This window comes from Leptosomus discolor, chromosome 6 (genome assembly GCF_034619465.1).
Source record: "Leptosomus discolor isolate bLepDis1 chromosome 6, bLepDis1.hap2, whole genome shotgun sequence".
Lineage (NCBI taxonomy): Eukaryota > Metazoa > Chordata > Aves > Leptosomiformes > Leptosomidae > Leptosomus > Leptosomus discolor.
The window spans coordinates 13,856,109-13,873,000 of record NC_141396.1 but is presented as its reverse complement, the minus strand read 5'-3'; the positions used below and the strand labels follow the sequence as shown (position 1 = coordinate 13,873,000).

The window sequence follows — 16,892 nt, the reverse complement described above, 5'->3', positions numbered from 1 at the left end:
AATTTCATTCATATATATGAAATAAGCAAGTATTATGATCCTTAAACAGCAAGCAAACTGAAACATGGATAGGGCAAGCAGCTTAACTAAGGAGAGAAATGTTACGAGGTAGGCAAAAACATACATTAGATCCCAGACTCCAAAGTTTAACTGCAAGAACCCTCATTCCTCTCACATCTCAGATTTCTCAATGTGACTTTCAGCAGCCTGCTTGGGAGCCTACTGCAGTATGATTTTTTTGGTTATTCTGACTATATTTTCCTAAAATGAATTCCATTTCATTCGTTTTCCTTTTAAAACGGCTCCACTTTGTATCGTCATATTCCTCCCTAGCTTGAGACTAACTAAAGGTAGTGCAGTGGAAAATTCCTTCCGCTGCTTTCCATGCATCTTGTCATGAGACAGTTTCCTGTCACACTGTTTTTCATATCTTATCAAAAAAACCCTTCAGAAACTGGATGATTTTAGCATTGTTTTAATGAAATGGTGACAGGGAGGGTTACCACATCACTACCTTTTAATTCTGTCAGTTTATTCAGTTCTGGAAAAGTGTAGATATATATGATGGGATTCAGCTTCCGATCTGAAAAGGCCAGCACTTGACTGTTCCCATTCGCTGCAAAGGCTCCCACCTGGCCAGTCTCACACTGCAGCACTGTCGTCTTCTTTGTTTCAATGTCCAGGAAGAGGATGTAATTGCCACAAGGGTAGCAGGCAGTTTGATTGTTGATAAAGCCAAAGTTCTTGTTTGAGAATCCCTGAACCCAACTTAAGAAAGAACAACTGAATATTAAAATTATAATTAAAGATACATATTTCTTAAAATACCGTGATAAAGGGAATGTTGCAGCCTAAGTTACACTGAACTGATGCTTGGGACTTGTTAGACTCATCCTCATACCAATGTTGCAAAACCACAACAGCTTCAAGATGTAGTTTTATGAATCACTAGTTCAGTGCTTCCAAAAACGTCGGGTCACTCTTACCCTGATAGAGCACAAAGGACTGTCATAAGAACATGGAAACATGCTTAGATTTCTTTCAGCTTTCACTAAAAATAAAGCTAGCCAGTTCACAGACTCTGTTTTTGTACTCATATACCATAGTAACAGAGTATACCTTATTCTGAAAGAATTACACAGGTACAATCTGTACTTGGAACCCAATTACGTCTGCTTAACCTTTTTACACTTTCACATCGCATCCCTGTAAAACAAATAATACAAAGGCATGGCTTGTGTTTATATGGACCTAACCAGGAGGACTGTTCTGCTTTAAAGATATCAGTACTTCAAAGTGATAAAACTTTGGAATGTAAGCAGGACCGAAAGAAATTACTGAAGAGGAGTCAGCTTATGAACTTACAATGTATCAACAAATTCATAACTGCCTGCAGATGTTTTTACCTTTCAGAAAGTGTGTGGATAAACATCAGAGTCCTCTTATAAAAGGGATCTGCATTTACCAATGAGTGAAGATGTCTGACTGACCCACAGCTTAGCCTGCTAATACCACAGCAGAAAAGTTCCAGCAGTGTAACAGATATCCTCTGTGCACAACGCTGCTGTTAGTGCCTTCTCTTCTAATTTCTATTGAGAAACTGTCCATCTCTTCTCTTCTTGCAAATAAGAGCATTTGATTGGAAGAGGTCTTTGTCCTCTGCAATTGCAAGCAGCGTTTTCATGCTCCTTTCATGAACGTAATCAGTCATAAGATCAGCTCAGCTGCTGATCCTCTGTACTCTTACTAGAAGATTGTACTACAGCCTCAGCACTCTCGTAGTTAGGAACATTCTCAAATGACTAGTCTTAAGAAATTTATGTCCTGCAGTAACTTCTCATTGTCTTTTATGAGTAGTTTCTGCTCTTGGCCTTTTTCGCTACACACCAGAGCAGTAAGTGTAGCCAGAGGGGGATGGGACCACGCTGACCACGTGCTCATGCAGAGGAACTGAATACTATGGCAACAAAAAGGGGATATTTCAGCTGATGAATGTTTTTCTGGACTTTTTACACAAGAACTAGATGTATGACGTGCCATGGCACACAAGCAGACCTTTATGAACATGCTTACAGGACCAGCTGTACACTTTTCTCCAACGCTAGGTCTGAATCGGTGGAAATGATGTATTTTTAAGTTCTGTTTGAAGGGGTAAAACGAAATCTAGAAAACATGTATGCAGGGATAAATTAACAGGATGACAGTGTAATTTATCATTCTTATACAACCAGTAAAAGCTTAAGGGGACAAGGATTCAGGCTGCTATCTGATGTCAACTACAATGGGTGCAGTGCACACCGAGTCAGATAATGAGCCACGGCTCACTCTGTTTTCCATGCTGTGTGTGTCTCCATGCCTGTATAAACATAGTGTCAGAAGTATTTCAGTCACGAACGCTGCCAGCTGGGGAAATGTAGATGGTAATTAGAGTTGCTTGGAAATTTCCTTACAGAGCATTTTGCCACTGAAAAAAGCTAGTTCATACAAAACACATTATATGAAACCATGAGCTTTGTCAAAGTTCTGTGTTTTCTGAAGAACAAAACACAACATTCCAATTACCCACACCAAAATAATTTTTGTCACTTTCTTCTAAAACTGTTATACCTACTACCACTGCTAACATTAATTTACAAGAAAGGCAAACTTTAAACATTTCTGTTTTATGGAAATGGGCTTTGTTTCACACTCAAAAGGGCTTAAATTATTTTTTTTATTTTGCATTAACATTTTCATTTCATAATGGTGTTTTCACAAAGCAGAAAACCTGAGTCACAGCTCTTCCAAGTAACACCAGTTGGCACAATGGAGCTCCTCTGAATAGCAATGACATGCTTCAGATGGTATCTATTTTACTCTGCAAGTATCAGAACGGTTAAGGCTGAAGCCTGTTTCTCCTATTACTAGAAAAAATAGTAAACCAAAATTTTTTTCCCCTAAAAAGTGCCGCACCTATAATTATGGATCTATGTCCCATACCAGCCATAAGAGCTGATGAAACAGGTGAAATACTTACAATAGACTAGGAAGTTTAAACACCTGTCCCATTACACAAAAAAAATAATCTAAACATCCTAGATTGCCATGAAAGTCTCAACCAAGGTGGGGTAGGAAGGGTGTAATTAAACTACAGCTCCTATTCACTCAGAGCCAAAAAGCAAGTTGCTGGATTATTAAGAGCTCTGGAAGATAAGTGTACTTCTGTATTATATAGCATGGGTTATGTTTGTGGGAAATGGAAATATGAAATTCTGATATGCAGGTTAAGATGCTAAGAGAGGAATGGAGGAGTGAGGACTTAGAATACCAGGAAAACTAAGAGCCATGACAGAAGATGACGACAGTGGGGTTTAGGAGGTACAGAACAGCCATGGAAATTCTAGAGTATTGAATTTGAAGCACTCTAGGTAAAACAAAACAAACAAAGAAAAAAAAGAGAGATGTGTTCATGAAGTCAACTGAACTGTATGGGTTCACGAGGCTGAGGACTGAGAAGAAAAGTAGCCTGAGCGTTCATCAGGATTGTATGCTGCCAGAACCACTACACAGGAACACAGGAAAACACAACTCCTGCCACACTTAACTCATCAAGCTCTAGCTTAAAATTAGTCAGAGTTGCCTGCTCCCCATTTCAGAGCCTCCCTGTGCTAAGGGCAGAGAACCTAAGCTTCATCTAAATCCACCAAAGGCTCCAGTCCCTGCTATACGCTGCAGTCCCAGTGCTTCTTTCCCTCTCTCCCCTAACCATTTGTTACCCTAACACAGACCCACAGCACAGCGGCCTCCCTTCCTTCCCCTGTTAGACCTGCCCTGTTCTCTGACGGCTGCATAGGGCTGACCCGGGCTGAGAGGGGCTGGGCCCCGGCGGCACAGGACAGGACGCCGGGCACCCCGCCGGGGCCGAGGGGCTCAGGAGTGTGTGGCGGCCCGAAGGGCGCGGGCTGTGCCGGCCGGCCCCCACCTCACTTCCAGCGCGGCCTCCTCGGCCGAGGAGCAGCGGCGGCGCCCCGGGGCCTCGGCGTGAGGCTCCTCACCGGCCGGCCCGGCGCGCCGGGCCTCAGCAGCCGCCTCCATCCGCCCCACGGCAGCCCCGGCCGGTTCACACCCGTCTCCGGGACACAGGAACGGCTTCTGCTACTAGTTAACACAACTCCTCCCACCAGGATTAAACCAGACAGCTGATTGGCCTACGCCCTTGCGCAAACCAACCAATGAGCACGGGTAGGTATTTAAAGGGCCAGCAGCGCTGGGGGAAGGAACATGTTGGGCTCCTGTCCCGGGCAGGAGAGACCTGGGTGGGGTGTGATGGGAAGAGCTCGCTGTAGCGTACCCAGCTGTGCTCGCACGGGCACCGGCCTTCAGCTGGAGGGGAGTCCTGCCTTTGAGACACTGACACCTGCGGCCTTGAGCCTGGGGAGCCGTTGCTACCAGGTCTAGAAAGCAGGTTGCTTTATCAGGTGTTGGGTCAGCCTTGGGGGAAGCAACGTGGGTTCCTTCCCTCGGCTGCCCCAGAGGTCCTTGCTGCAGCTGTATACTTGCTGCTCCCATTCCCGCAGGATCTGGTCTCTCACATGGTGAGGCAGCTTCTCCCTTGCTTCTTGTGCTCTTCCTTTCACGAGGTACTGCAGTTCATCTTGGGAGGCGTAAGACAATGCCTCTGGAGCTCCAAAGAGAGCTGAGGAGAAGCTGACTACTGGAAAGAAGAGAAAGTACAGCTACAATCTTTCTCTACATACTTGTGGCTTTTGGCATGCTAACACAGTAATAGCCTCCAGAATTTTAGAAGAAGAATTAGCAAAAATATTTCGTTTTCCCTTTCCTAAATGTTATTTGTAGTGTCTTGCTTGCTTGTGTTAGTTCGCTGTTACTTATCTGCACCAGAGCAGCGTGCAGTTTTGTGATAATGCTCCACGCTCGCAATGCCAGGGAGGAACGACGGGAAGCAGGGCCAGGGCCGGGGGACAATCCTGTGCCTTACTGCCTGTCTCCATGGGTGCTCTGTATGCCACGCAAAACCAGGATCGGACAAGGAAATGGGTTTATCTTTCCATGGTGCCTTTGAGGGGCTGTTGTAGCATGCAGATATTGTGATGGTGCTGGGAGCTCCTGCGTGCCTGTCTCTGGGCTGTGAGTTAGCAGACTGCCTGTGTTGTTCTTAATTGCTAAAAGAAACTTGAAATGAATTTTCTCCTTTTTTCATGACCTGAAATTTTGCAGAATCTTTCCTAAGGGCAGGTGCTCAGAAGAATGAGAAATGTGTCCTCTAACACAGATTTTAATGGCAGGAGAAATTATTTTTTTGGCAAAGGATGTCTTATGTACAGCTTCTGTTTGCCTAGGGCGTGGCAGGCTTGTGTGATGAGTTACCACTCCCTTCTACTGCTCAGCTGCTTATTAATTACATAATCAGACAGCAATGAATTAAAAATTGTGTTGTTGTTCTGTTCAAGCAGATAATGGTGTCAGGTTCATGGCCACTTTACTAGTGGCCATCTCAGTGTTTGCCTGCAGGAGAGATTGCCACAGAAAATATTGGTCTTTGTGACGTGGTGCCTGAGGCCCAACTCTAGTGACAAAACCAAACCAAAAGTCACCAACAGGCAAAATCTGCCCAGTATGCAGGCACAAATCCATTGATGAGACTGGAGAATCCCCAGTTCCTCTGTTAGCCTTGGGGGTTTGACAGAGACATGTCCATCACCAGAGGGTCCAGGACTTTCCCTCCCTTCAGCTGTGGCTGCCCCAGCCCTCTGGTGCCTACAAATGTGCCATTTCCTAAAAGTGCAGAACTGACCTGAAGGTTGGGTGGAAGTGTGTGGAGCCCCAAGAAGGGAAGCATTTTACTTCTGGGAGTGTAGATCAACCTGGATGCTGTGTGAAACACATTAAGAGGAAAGCTCCTCTGTTTCCACTATTGTACCCTAGGAAAAGCTGGTACGAGGAAGGCCCTGGTGTCCTCACCTGAACTGAAGAGGGAGGAAAAGGGATGGAGAAGACTTCAGTCCATGCCTTGGTTCTCTCTTTTGCTCTGTGCGCATACTGATGCTCGCACAGGTCACGTTTGCAGAAGCAAGCATGAACCCTTCTATGACTTCAAGGTAGTAACTAAATCAAATTAACTTTTGCCGTGCCCCCTTATCTGTTAGGTTATCTGCTGGGTTTTCATCACCAAGCAGAGTAGCTGCAGGAGAGAGAAACCCTCCTTGTTATCCTCAAGGTAGGACTGGATGGTGTTTTGAAGGGCAGTAGGTGATGCAGTGCTGCTGTAGTGGGGGAAGGCCCTGTCCTGGGAGGAGGTGGTGAGGGAGGCCTGGTGCCTCACCAGCTGCTGAAGGCACCACTTGAAAAAAAACGGGCATATGGAGTGGGGTTTTGCCATAGGTCTCCCATTTAATTGGGAGTGCCACCTGGGGAGGGTTACGCTGAGGTTATAAAGAAGAGACCATTAACAGCCGCTTAATAGTGCCTATCCCAGCGAGCGGATCAGTGTCCCTGCCGGGGAGGACGATCACCTCAGGCAGGGACCGCCGGGGTGCACTACGCCCCTTTCCCCAAAAACCCTAGCTTTCCCCGCCCCGGGAGGGGGGCAGCCGCCTGAGGCAGATCTCCGACAGCCCCGGGGGAGGGAGGCAGGCCGGCCCGGCAGACAAGCCCTGACACCCAGCTGGCCGCCCGCGCCCCGCTGCGGGGCGGCGGTTCCCGCCTCCCCGCGGGAGGGGCCGGCGGCGGGGCGCGGCAGAGCACCGCACATCGAGATGGCGGGCGATCACTCTCGCAGCCTCGGCAAGGGTAAGCGCCGGCCCTGGTGGCCAGGCTGCCCTATGGCCTCGGCCGGAGCCGGGCGGCCTGAGGAGGGGGCGCGGGGCTGTGCGTGAGGCGAGTAACGGCCGCAGCGGTCTCCTCTCTCCCCTCAGGCAGCGCAGCCCCGGGCCCTGTGCCCGAGGGGGTGATCCGGCTCTACAGCATGCGGTTCTGCCCCTTCGCCCAGAGGACGCGCCTCGTCCTTCGTGCCAAGGGCATCAGGTGAGGCCTCCCCGGCGGGCCGGTGCGGCTCCCCGCTCCGCTCGCCGTCCTCCCCGTCCCCCGGTGCCGCTGCACCCCGCGCTGCCGCGGCGTCTTTCGGGGCTCGCATGGAGCAGTTCAAGCTTCCCTTCTTACCTGGGTGTCTCCGATGGTTTTTAATTAAACAGCCCTGAAAGAACTGAGAGAAGAAGGGTTTCTGGGCGTGATTTTGCTATAAAGTTTGAACTCCTTCAGACTTTTCGGGATGGGGGGTGTTGATGTAAGCTGCAGTGGAAATCCTGGGAGGTACGGATATTCAGTGTTTCTGTTATATTACTGCTTAGCAAAACAATAGCGAGTGGCCTTTTTAAAAGAGGAAATGTACTGTATTCCTATAATGACTTCTCATTCCTGTGCTGTAGTAAGTTAATGGAATTCAGTACATGTGTTAGTTTCTTTATCGAGAAAGCCGTGTCATTTCACTGTTTTTAAATGTGGACTAATGTTTCCCTCAGTTTACAACTTCAAAGTAATAGGTTTTTACACCTTTTTTTCTGATTTCCACCAAGTCCCAGGCCTGCCAACGGTTTGTTAACCAGCACAGGGCTGGGGATTCATGTGAGCATAGTGAATGCTTACCACTCAGTTCTCCTGATTGCAAGATGATTAGTCTGTTTTGGTTTTTTCTTGGGTCTTTTTTGGAAAGAGTAGGTGCATTAAAACTTCCAGGTCAGTTTAATTCTGTATTTATTTAGTATCTTTGGACTGATTTTGGAGCTGGGAGCTTTGTTTTCATACAGTGATTTTGGAGGGGTTTTGTGGCTACCTAAACATGGTAGTCACCTTCTGATAACTTTTCAGTTGTTTTGGAGGGTCAGTTCTGTTTAGCAGACCTTTGGGCTTACTAGGAATTTTCTGGGGTCACGCATATAACACAGCATATAACTTATGGTTTGTTAATATCACATGGACATATTTCCCATGTGTTTTTTTTTATCAATATCTATTTGCCTTTACCCTAAACACAATCACATCCTGGGCTGCATCAAAGGAAGTGTGGCCAGCAGGTCGAGGTAAGCGATTCTCCCCCTCTACTCTGCTCTGATGAGACCCTACCCCCTCAGCTCTGGGGCCCCCAGCACAAGAAAGACATGGACCTGCTTGAGCTGTCCAGGGGAGGACCACAAAGATGATCGGGGGCTGGAGCACCTCCCCTATGAGGACAGGCTGAGAGAGTTGGGGTTGTTCAGCCTGGAGAAGAGAAGGCTCTAGGGAGACCTTATAGCAGCTTTCCAGTACTTAAGGGGGCCTGCAGGAAAGGTGGGGAGGGACTCTTTACCAGGGAGTGTGGTGACAGGATGAGGGGTAACGGTTTCAAACTGCAAGAGGGGAGACTTAGATTAGAGATTAGGAAGAAATTCTTTACTGTGAGGGAGGTGAGACACTGGAACAGGTTGCCCAGAGAAGCTGTGGCTGCCCCCTCCCTGGCAGTGTTCAAGGCCAGGCTGGATGGGGCTTTGAGCAACCTGGTCTAGTGGAAGGTGTCCCTGCCCATGGCAGGGGGGTTGGAACTAGATGGTCTTTAAGGTCCCTTCCAACCCAAACCATTCTGTGATTCTACAGTCAGTAGGTAGGATGTTCTCCTGATTTGCTCTTTGGAGTAAAGTCAGATTAAAGTTCAGCTGCATTTCTTAATTGTGGTGTAGCTTATTTGTAATCAAGTGCTTCTTCCTTAAAATGCCTCTGAACCTGCATGTGGTAAGTTTGCTGCATTTTGAGCTTGACCTTTGTTTTTAGCATGGCTTTAAGGGCTGCCTCTGTTGTGTGCTTGCAGACTGTTCATGTGTCTTTTATTAGTTTAACAAACAACTCATTGTAATTCAGTATTGATTTTCTGCAGCAAAGGGAGGTGCCTCCGGCAGTATTTCTGTATCAAATGGTTAGTCCTGCAAAGGATGTCAGGGGATGGAGGATCCAGCCTCTCAAGTACTGGAGCTGTTGAGGTGTAATGACTGCATTTTACCATGGTATGGGGTGGACTGCAGCAGAACTGAACCTGTTTGGGTCTTCCTTCTTTTGCTCTTTTAGCCATGAAATAATCAATATCAATCTGAAGAACAAACCTGACTGGTTCTTTGAGAAGAACCCCTTTGGGCAGGTTCCTGTTCTGGAGACCAGCAAGGGCCAGCTGATCTACGAGTCCCCAATCACTTGTGAATATTTGGATGAAGCATTTCCAGGGAAGAAGTTGATGCCCTCAGATCCCTATGAGCGAGCCTTTCAGAAGATGCTCTTGGAACACTTCTCAAAGGTACTGCGTGATCATGATGGGACTCTGTTTCTTGCTTTATTGTAGCACCAAAACCTGCAGCTCCGTTGCCAATGCTGCTTTCATCCTTTAAGGCAGGTCTTGGGTCTGGTAAAAGCCTTTAAATAACTGGAGGGGTTATTTGGGTTTCTCTTGCTGTGAGCACATACAAACCACTGTGTGTCTGAATTGTTCCTGGCATTTACATGTGGGGATGGATGCAGGAAGACAGCCAAGCTAGTGAAAGTGTCTATGACTGAGGCAGGATTTTGAGTATCCTAGAACAGAGCAAAGGTTAGTAAACCAAACCTCTGAATGCTTGAGACCTAGGCAGTGACAATTGCTGTATTTTAATCCGAGTCTTTCTGTGGGAAGTGCTGTATGAATGCGGAATGTGAAGAGTGCCTGACTGAGAGAGTCTATGGGACTGGTTTTGGCTCTTGGTAGGGATTGGAGGTGGGCACTGTGCCTGACTGGAAGTAATCTCTCTGTACAAGCATGTGCTTTGAAGGGTCTAGGAAGTGAAAGAAGTCAGCTGGGGTATGAGGAAACAATGGAAGATGCAGAGATGTGGACAAAGAAGGGGGATAGAAGAGAGGATATAAGGGCCTGCAGTGATAGGACGAGGGGTAATGGTTGGAAGCTGGGAGAGGGCAGGTTTAGACTAGATGTAAGGAAGAAGTTCTTCACCCTGAAGGTGGTGAGACACTGGAACAGGTTGCCCAGTGAAGCTGTGGCTGCCCCCTTGCTGGAAGTGTTCAAGGCCAGGCTGGATGGGGCTTTGAGCAACCTGGTCTAGTGGAAGGTGTCCCTGTCCATGGCAGGGGGGTTGGAGCTAGATGATCTTTAAGGTCCCTTCCAACCCAAACCATTCCATGTTTTACAACGGGTGTTTCTGAATAGTTGTGATGGGAAGAGGGTTACAGAAAAGCATGTTGCAAGAAAAAAAAGTGCACACTGAATGTTGTGTGAATGACAAGATCTTAGAAAAATGTTTGTCTGTAAGCTTTTAAGAATATACTTTAGCGAAGCTTGGCCAGTGGGCAACTTCCTGGTACTGTATACTAAGTTCTCTGGCAATTACCAAATTAGAAAATGCACAGGTTTGTAGAAGCTTGTGTGTCCTGCGCTGCATATCTCTTCCTTAAAGTACCTTAAATGTTGATAATTAAAGTGTGTTTGGATTTCAGAAATGTGTAACTGGGAAAAGAGTACCATGTGGCACCTTGCTACCTTTTTTACTACTTTTTGTTAGTGTGTGTGAATGGGAAGCATGCCCTTCTTTGTTCTCCTCTTATTACAAGTCTAAAATTCATTAGTACTTGCATTCGTTCTTCATTTAAGCCTTTGCTTACCTTCTCTGAAGTATACAAGATTTTTATTAATGGACTTTATTTAACTCTTGAAAGTTAAATCTTTAAGATTTAATTTGCATCTGGTATCTTAACATCTAACTTAACATTTTAAGCTCTGAGTGACTGCTTGTATTATTGTAATAGGAACATTAAAAAACTTTATACTTTCCTTTGTATAGATAACGCCCATAGTTTTCAAGTATTTTGTAGCAGTCAAGGATGGGCAGGACACCACGGCACTGAAAGCAGAGATTACTGAAAAGTTTGGCAAACTCGAAGAGGTAAGAGTATTTCATGATGACGAGCAGGTTGCCAGTCACTATATGATCCGTTTTTTCTTTCATGCTTTGGCCTTTGGAGCTGGGTCTCTTCTCACTTAGTTGGTAGTTACAGCAATGAGCTATCTTTCAAGGTACTCCCCCCAGCCTGGGATGCACAACAGCACCGTTAGAGTAAATTCAAAGTAGCTAAACTAAACTTCATCTGTATGATGAAGGCTGTGTGAACTTGTGGAGGTTTTCTTAATTCTGTCTGACTGCTGTTGTCTCAGATACCTTTGTTCTGCTTTAAATGTAAGGAGCCCTAGCAGCATGTTGTAAGAGCAAGGGCTGAGGAGTCTGAGCTGATGAAGAGCATCTGTGCTGTAGCTCTGCTGAAATCGGTGCAGATACCCTGGTGATGATGTTTTTTGTTCAAGAGCTTATGTTTGTTGGGGGCGGAGGGAAGCAGAATGTAATCCATCTTTTGCAGAAATCCAGCCCTGGGCCACGTTCCGCTATGGTGGTGTAATGCAGCTTCAGCAGAGCTCCAGGAAGTGTCATTTGTGGATTTGATGCTGCATTAGCGACTTCACAGTCCATGTCAGTAGTGGTTCTTGGCTCATCTGAACAGCTGTGGGACTTAACTTTATCATGAACCCCTTCTGCCTCTTTAGTGGCCACGACTTACGCCTGTCTGGCTCGATCAAGAAGCGTTCCTCCAGAGCGTTTCTCTTCTGGTGCAAAGCTACCAATAGCTTTCTAGTACTTTCCTAATTCTAACAATCCTGCCCATTCTGCTTCCCCACCCCCTTGAGTTGCTGCCGAAGTAGAGTTGTTTTCACAGTAGTCTTGTCTGTCTGATCAGGCTGATGCTGCAATAGTGCAGATGACAAATGAGTTCTTGGGGGAAGCCATGTGTGTTTCACTTCCCTGAAATACAGATCTATTAAACATTAAGAAAGAATTAAGCTTCTTCCTGCTTTATTAGTGCTGTGAAATACTTGCTGCTCCTTCGATGTCTCTGTTTTACTATACCCTGAAGGATTTTGCAGCAGCAGCTGAAGGTCAGCTGAGGATGGGAGGAAGGAACAGAGCCGTCCACACTTCACTCAGCCTATTGCAAGGGTTACTCAACAAGGGAAGTGGTTTGGAACACTTCTGTATTTAGTTTGCTGCTACTCGACAGAGGGAGCTGTGTTCCCGTCTGTGCAACTGCTGCGTTATGTTCTGCCAGACACCTGGTAATTCAGACAGCTTGATGCTTCCTGAAGGACTGGTTTAAAATTTGTACTAGAGCATGGGAGTTAGGGGATGGGGGTAAATGCCACAGGATTATGGTGGTGTGTGTCCAAAAAGGCAAAGATTTGTAAGGTCTCTCGAGTCCCACCTTTAAAATACCACAGTGTCTGAAAACAGAGGGGCTAGTCTTATGAAAGAAGAGACCAAGCTCTGGAAGTTCCTTAAAGTGTGTTAAACTTGGATGACCGTGGTGCTTGAAATGTATCAGAAACATAAATGTAACAGGAGAACTTGGTGCATTCTTCGTGGCCCTGCTTTCTGTGCTGAGCTGTGGGGATCTCTGGCTGGTGTACGTGGGTGGTACACTTGCTTCCTGTTCCCTTTGCACCTGGAATGAAATCAGTTCTAGATGTAATGTTGGAAATGCTTCCCTGTCACCACTTGGCCTCAAGTGCTATGAGAAAAGAGTCCCTGCTAAGATGGCATTCTAGTTTGCCTGGATGTTAAATTTAGCTGGATTTATTGCTCAAGAAGTGTGCATGCATTGTTATGTTTGATTAGTCTGGGCCATTAATGCTTTTTGACAAGTAAGACATCATGAACTGACAGATTCTGAGAGCTAAATTCCTTTTTGTTTGTGCACAAGCTGCAGCCTGCTAGTGATTGATATTTTGTGACAGTTTTTGACCCTCTGGAGAAGAGTTGGACTGATAGTGAATGAAATGGTTAAGCTTGATACTACAGCTGTTTTACTGACTAGCTCTGACTCCCCAGATACTGCATGCTCAGGAGAAATGTGCTTTATCTCCATTATTTGCTGTGTGATCCCTTCTGTATGCCTGCATTCCACTACAAAGTGGGCTTTCTGTTACTGTAGTGCTCCGTTGTGCTAATTTTCCTTCTGAGTGCAATTGTCATCTCTCGCCCCTCACAGATTCTGTCCAAATGCAACACCGTGTTTTATGGTGGAGACTCAATCTCCATGCTTGACTACATGATCTGGCCATGGTTTGAACGTCTGGAACCATTCCAGCTGAAGGAGTGAGTACCTTGCCTAGCTTCTAGTGTGTACTGAAGTGCCTCAGCATAACTATTCTTTGCATATGCTCTGCAGCAATGGGCCACTCCTGGGGGCTGCTGAAGAAAGTTTGTACTGTGTTCCAGTTTGGAGGAAGCATCTTCTCAAAAGAGAGATGATTTGTTCAAGGATCTCCTGTAAACAAGCTTTCTTTCACCAGATAATTTAATAATTACCAAATAATTTTGACAGATCTGGAAGAAGTGGTCAAAATACAGGAATTTCTCTCCATCCCTAACATCATAGATGAAAATGGTCTTTATTTGAGGGGGATGGACATATGGAGACTTGGGCTCAAATTTCTTGGTCCAAAACCTCAGACTTGAAATGCAGTCTTCTGCTCCTCTTTGGAAATCCTAGGTTGACAAAGGAGAGTGATTTTTTGTTTTGAGATGGGTAAACTGTATCGTACCTTGCTGTAGCTAATAGATCTGTCCCTGTCATAATGCATTTTTTAATGTGTAAAGAAATGTCTTGGTCTGTTATAGCCTTAAACAGCTCCGGTTAGTATGGTATTGCATATGTGGGGAAATGGTATCAAAGGAAAACTATTTTATAGCTGGCTTAAAACAGGACAAAAAGAGTCGACTTCTATGAGGTGGGTGATAAAAGCAGAGGGTGAGTATAGGACAGTTAGTCTCCCTCTGGTGCCTGAACCATTCTTGGAGAACAAGAAAGACACGGGGAATCCTTAGCATTGAAACTTCGGGCACTGTAAAATGAGGGCTTTGCTGGTGGGTTGCTGACCTGCTTTGCTTTCCTGGGTTGGAAGGGGAAGTATTACAAGTGTAGCAGCATGGAGCTGGAGTCATTAAGGTATTGGAATGACTGAGGGTCTGAGCCATTTTATGTTAAGAAAAGATGCTTTCTGGGTAAGGGTTAGGAGTTACCTGGAGAAGTTATGCATTAACTAAACTTGGGAGTTGGAAATTGTACTGTGAAGTTCTTGGGTCAATCTGCCAGAACAGAACAAAAATAACAATTTACACTGCTAAGCTTTCAATTTGCCACAGTGGTTTTTTTCAAATGTGTCTGAGTGGGTTTGTGGATTTATTCAGTTAGTCAAATTCTCAGTTTCTCAACAGACTGCATTTGTGTTTTGAGCTGCTGGGTTGCAGGGTAGTATAAACTGTCCAGCTTGTCGTGGTATGGAGGAGAGAGGAGAGGTTCGTGGGTTGTAGAGGAGGACTCAACCCCTGCACACAGCATTTGCTTCAAGAATCACCATTAACAAAGCATTCCAGAGGGAGGCAGTGGTGCGCAAGCCTCTGCCCTCAACTCGGAGCAGATGATAAATGAGAGCTGTCTTTTGCTGATATCTTGCACAATAAGTGCTCATTGGTGGTTTTGCTCAGCCTTGCAGAGTGCCCAAGCTCTGTAAGAACTTTTTCACTTTCCAAGTGCTAGTCTGTCTTCTATGATCTGTTATGTGTTTCCATCACCTGCTCTGAGCTGAACATTACACTGGGAGGGAGAAAGCAAAACAAGCAGTGAAATAGAACTGCTCAAGCTGTTTTGCTTCCTCGATGCCTTCCAAGTTTCCCATTTGCGTTACTCATCTCTTTCATTTTCTCGTAGCTCTTTGAGTCATACCCCAAAGCTCCAACGCTGGATGGAGGCCATGAAGGAGGACCCAGCTGTCAAGGCTACAATGACTGACCCACAGACATTCAAAGATTACCTCCAGCTCTATTTGAAGAACAGCCCTGAGGCGTGTGATTATGGGCTCTGAGGTGCCAGTAGGCACGTGCTTGCTGAAGTGTCAGTGCTTCTTTTCAGTGTGAGCTGTAGGGTTCTACTGTAACTTGGTGTGGGCTTTTCTGTGGCTGCATTTCATAAGGGGGAATAAATCTGTGCTGAAAAGGCTGAGAAATCTTCTGTGAACTCCACTCGTTCCTGTCAGGAGGAGGATGTGCTGGCTTCAAGCAGATGGGAAGTCATTGCTGGCCACATATATTGTGTGAAGGAGAATGTTGGCTGTACTCAGAGGTGAGATTCTGTCATCTCTGGCCTATTTGCAGGCATTGCTGGTTGGCAGTTCCTGAACTGACCCTGTCACTTGGCTTGAAAATTGCAATACTGGTGTCTCGAAAATAAATAAAAAGCAAACAACGTTGTCTTTAAACACAGTTTTTCCTTCCTCTTTCCAGGCAGCTATTAGTCACAGGACTGGTTGTGCAGGGAGGAGAGGTGCGCTATAAAGGCTAAAACAGATGGTATGGTCTCTGAAGTTAAGATGTGGTTACCTAGTACAAACTGTCCTCCTCTTTAGACAGCACTGCTGCCAAACCACTGAACTTGCAACCCTACCCACTTATCCCTGCTGATGTCATGTTTGCTGGGACCACCTAGTAATGGCTTCCAGTTTGGGCTAGATATCCTAGAGGAGTGTGTGGTTATAATATTTCTCTGTCCTTCTGAAGTAGGGTCATGTTTATTCTAGGTCCTAACCTCCATTATCCTAAAGGCGGGAGTCAAGCTAACAGAAACCGTATCCTGAACAGAAGGACATTTATTTTCTGTTCTTCTCCAGAAGTTAAAGCATTGCCATACGTGCCAAGATGTAGGTGAAACCAGAGAACTGAGGTAGAAAGAGTTCAGTCAGAGCGTTATGTACTGGTGGTGTCTTGCTGCTGGTGAAGGAATTCTCTTCTGTCCCAGCAGGTAAATGGCAGGGTCAGAGCCTTGCAGTTGGACATCTTTGGAAGCAATGCTACATGCTAATATAGCAGAGTGGGGACAAGATTATTTGAATCACAAGTAGTCACAGGAAAGACTACTTCCATTTTATTTTTTTTTTTTTTTTTTCCCCTCCATGTAGGGGATTAAAAAAAACTATGACTGGTTCTGATGTTGCTCAGCTGTGTATGTCTTTCTCTGTCAGACCACTAACAACCCAAACTAGCCATAATTCCAAGGAGTAAACCTGCAGAAAGAAATAAGGCAAAGCAGTATGTTCAAGGACAGCGCTGTGGTTCCTGTGGTGCTGAGGTGGTTGTCATGAGATGCACAAGACTGTTTCCGCCTGTCTGCCATTGCAATGAGGTATAGCAGCACAGCAGAAGGTAGTGGTTCATGGGTTTCCTGGTAACTGAGGCACTGAGTGTCTTGGAGCTTTTCTGGCGGAAAACTGGACTAATCTTTTTGACCTTTAACATGTTCTACCCCAGCACACTAACTCTGAGAGCTTGAGTAACTTCAAGTAGGAAAGCAGACGTGAAAGATTTGATGAGGAAAAAGCATTAGGAACTTGGTCTGTCAGCTTGCAGCTATTTGAGTGGGTTGCTTACACTCTTACTAGCTTTCATTCAAACTACAGCTTTTCCCCTCCCGTTTATCTTTGTGGCTTTTAAACACATCTGGCAGTACTTAGAGAAATGCTCATTACTCTGCTGTACCTTCCAGAATGCTGATGTTCTTTAAAAAATTTCCCAGTCCAGATCTGCTGTTGTACATATTTTGTAGATTGTTATTAGAGAGCTCAGAGGAAGCATAAAGCTGTGAGGTGTGCTGTCAGGACGTGGATCTAGGCTGTTTCATTAGATGAAAGCAGGGTTTGAGCTTGATGAAGCTGTTATCCCCGAAATGGTATTGGTGGGATCTTGGTGGCAAATCTCCAAGGATTAACTGCGTCACATTTTGGTTTCATT

The 16,892-nt window shown here is 45.7% G+C and overlaps 2 protein-coding genes across 5 annotated transcripts in view; one reads left to right on the top strand and one right to left on the bottom strand.

Annotated features, from left to right (window-relative positions):
• The window catches only part of CFAP43 (cilia and flagella associated protein 43), a 49,907-nt gene extending 45,833 nt beyond the window's left edge, over positions 1-4,074 (bottom strand). Inside the window, exons 1-2 of the mRNA XM_086466867.1 lie at positions 3,962-4,074; positions 515-768 (exon numbers count right to left, since the gene is read on the bottom strand). Of these exons, the coding sequence (XP_086322993.1) occupies positions 515-768; positions 3,962-4,074 (367 nt within the window). The remainder of the gene's footprint in view (positions 1-514; positions 769-3,961) is intronic.
• A 2,676-nt stretch (positions 4,075-6,750) lies between these two features.
• GSTO1 (glutathione S-transferase omega 1) lies at positions 6,751-15,367 on the top strand. 4 transcript variants are annotated; one of them, XM_086466477.1, is made up of 6 exons: positions 6,751-6,789; positions 6,915-7,023; positions 9,091-9,313; positions 10,845-10,946; positions 13,099-13,205; positions 14,821-15,367. In XM_086466477.1, the coding sequence occupies exons 1-6, from the start codon at positions 6,756-6,758 to the stop codon at positions 14,972-14,974; spliced, it is 729 nt and encodes a 242-aa protein (XP_086322603.1). In that variant the 5' UTR covers positions 6,751-6,755; the 3' UTR covers positions 14,975-15,367. The 4 variants fall into 4 exon arrangements, with proteins under 4 accessions (XP_086322603.1, XP_086322606.1, XP_009955779.1 ...); XM_086466480.1 differs by lacking the exon at positions 10,845-10,946; XM_009957477.2 differs by lacking the exons at positions 6,751-6,789; positions 6,915-7,023 and adding an exon at positions 7,146-7,308.
• Positions 15,368-16,892: the final 1,525 nt, after the last annotated feature.

Coding starts and splice junctions, on each gene's coding strand:
- GSTO1 (XM_086466477.1), top strand. CDS start 6,756: ATGGCGGGCGATCACTCTCGCAGCCTCGGCAAGG. Junction 10,947..13,098: donor AGTTTGGCAAACTCGAAGAG/GTAAGAGTATTT, acceptor CGCCCCTCACAG/ATTCTGTCCAAATGCAACAC. Junction 13,206..14,820: donor GAACCATTCCAGCTGAAGGA/GTGAGTACCTTG, acceptor ATTTTCTCGTAG/CTCTTTGAGTCATACCCCAA.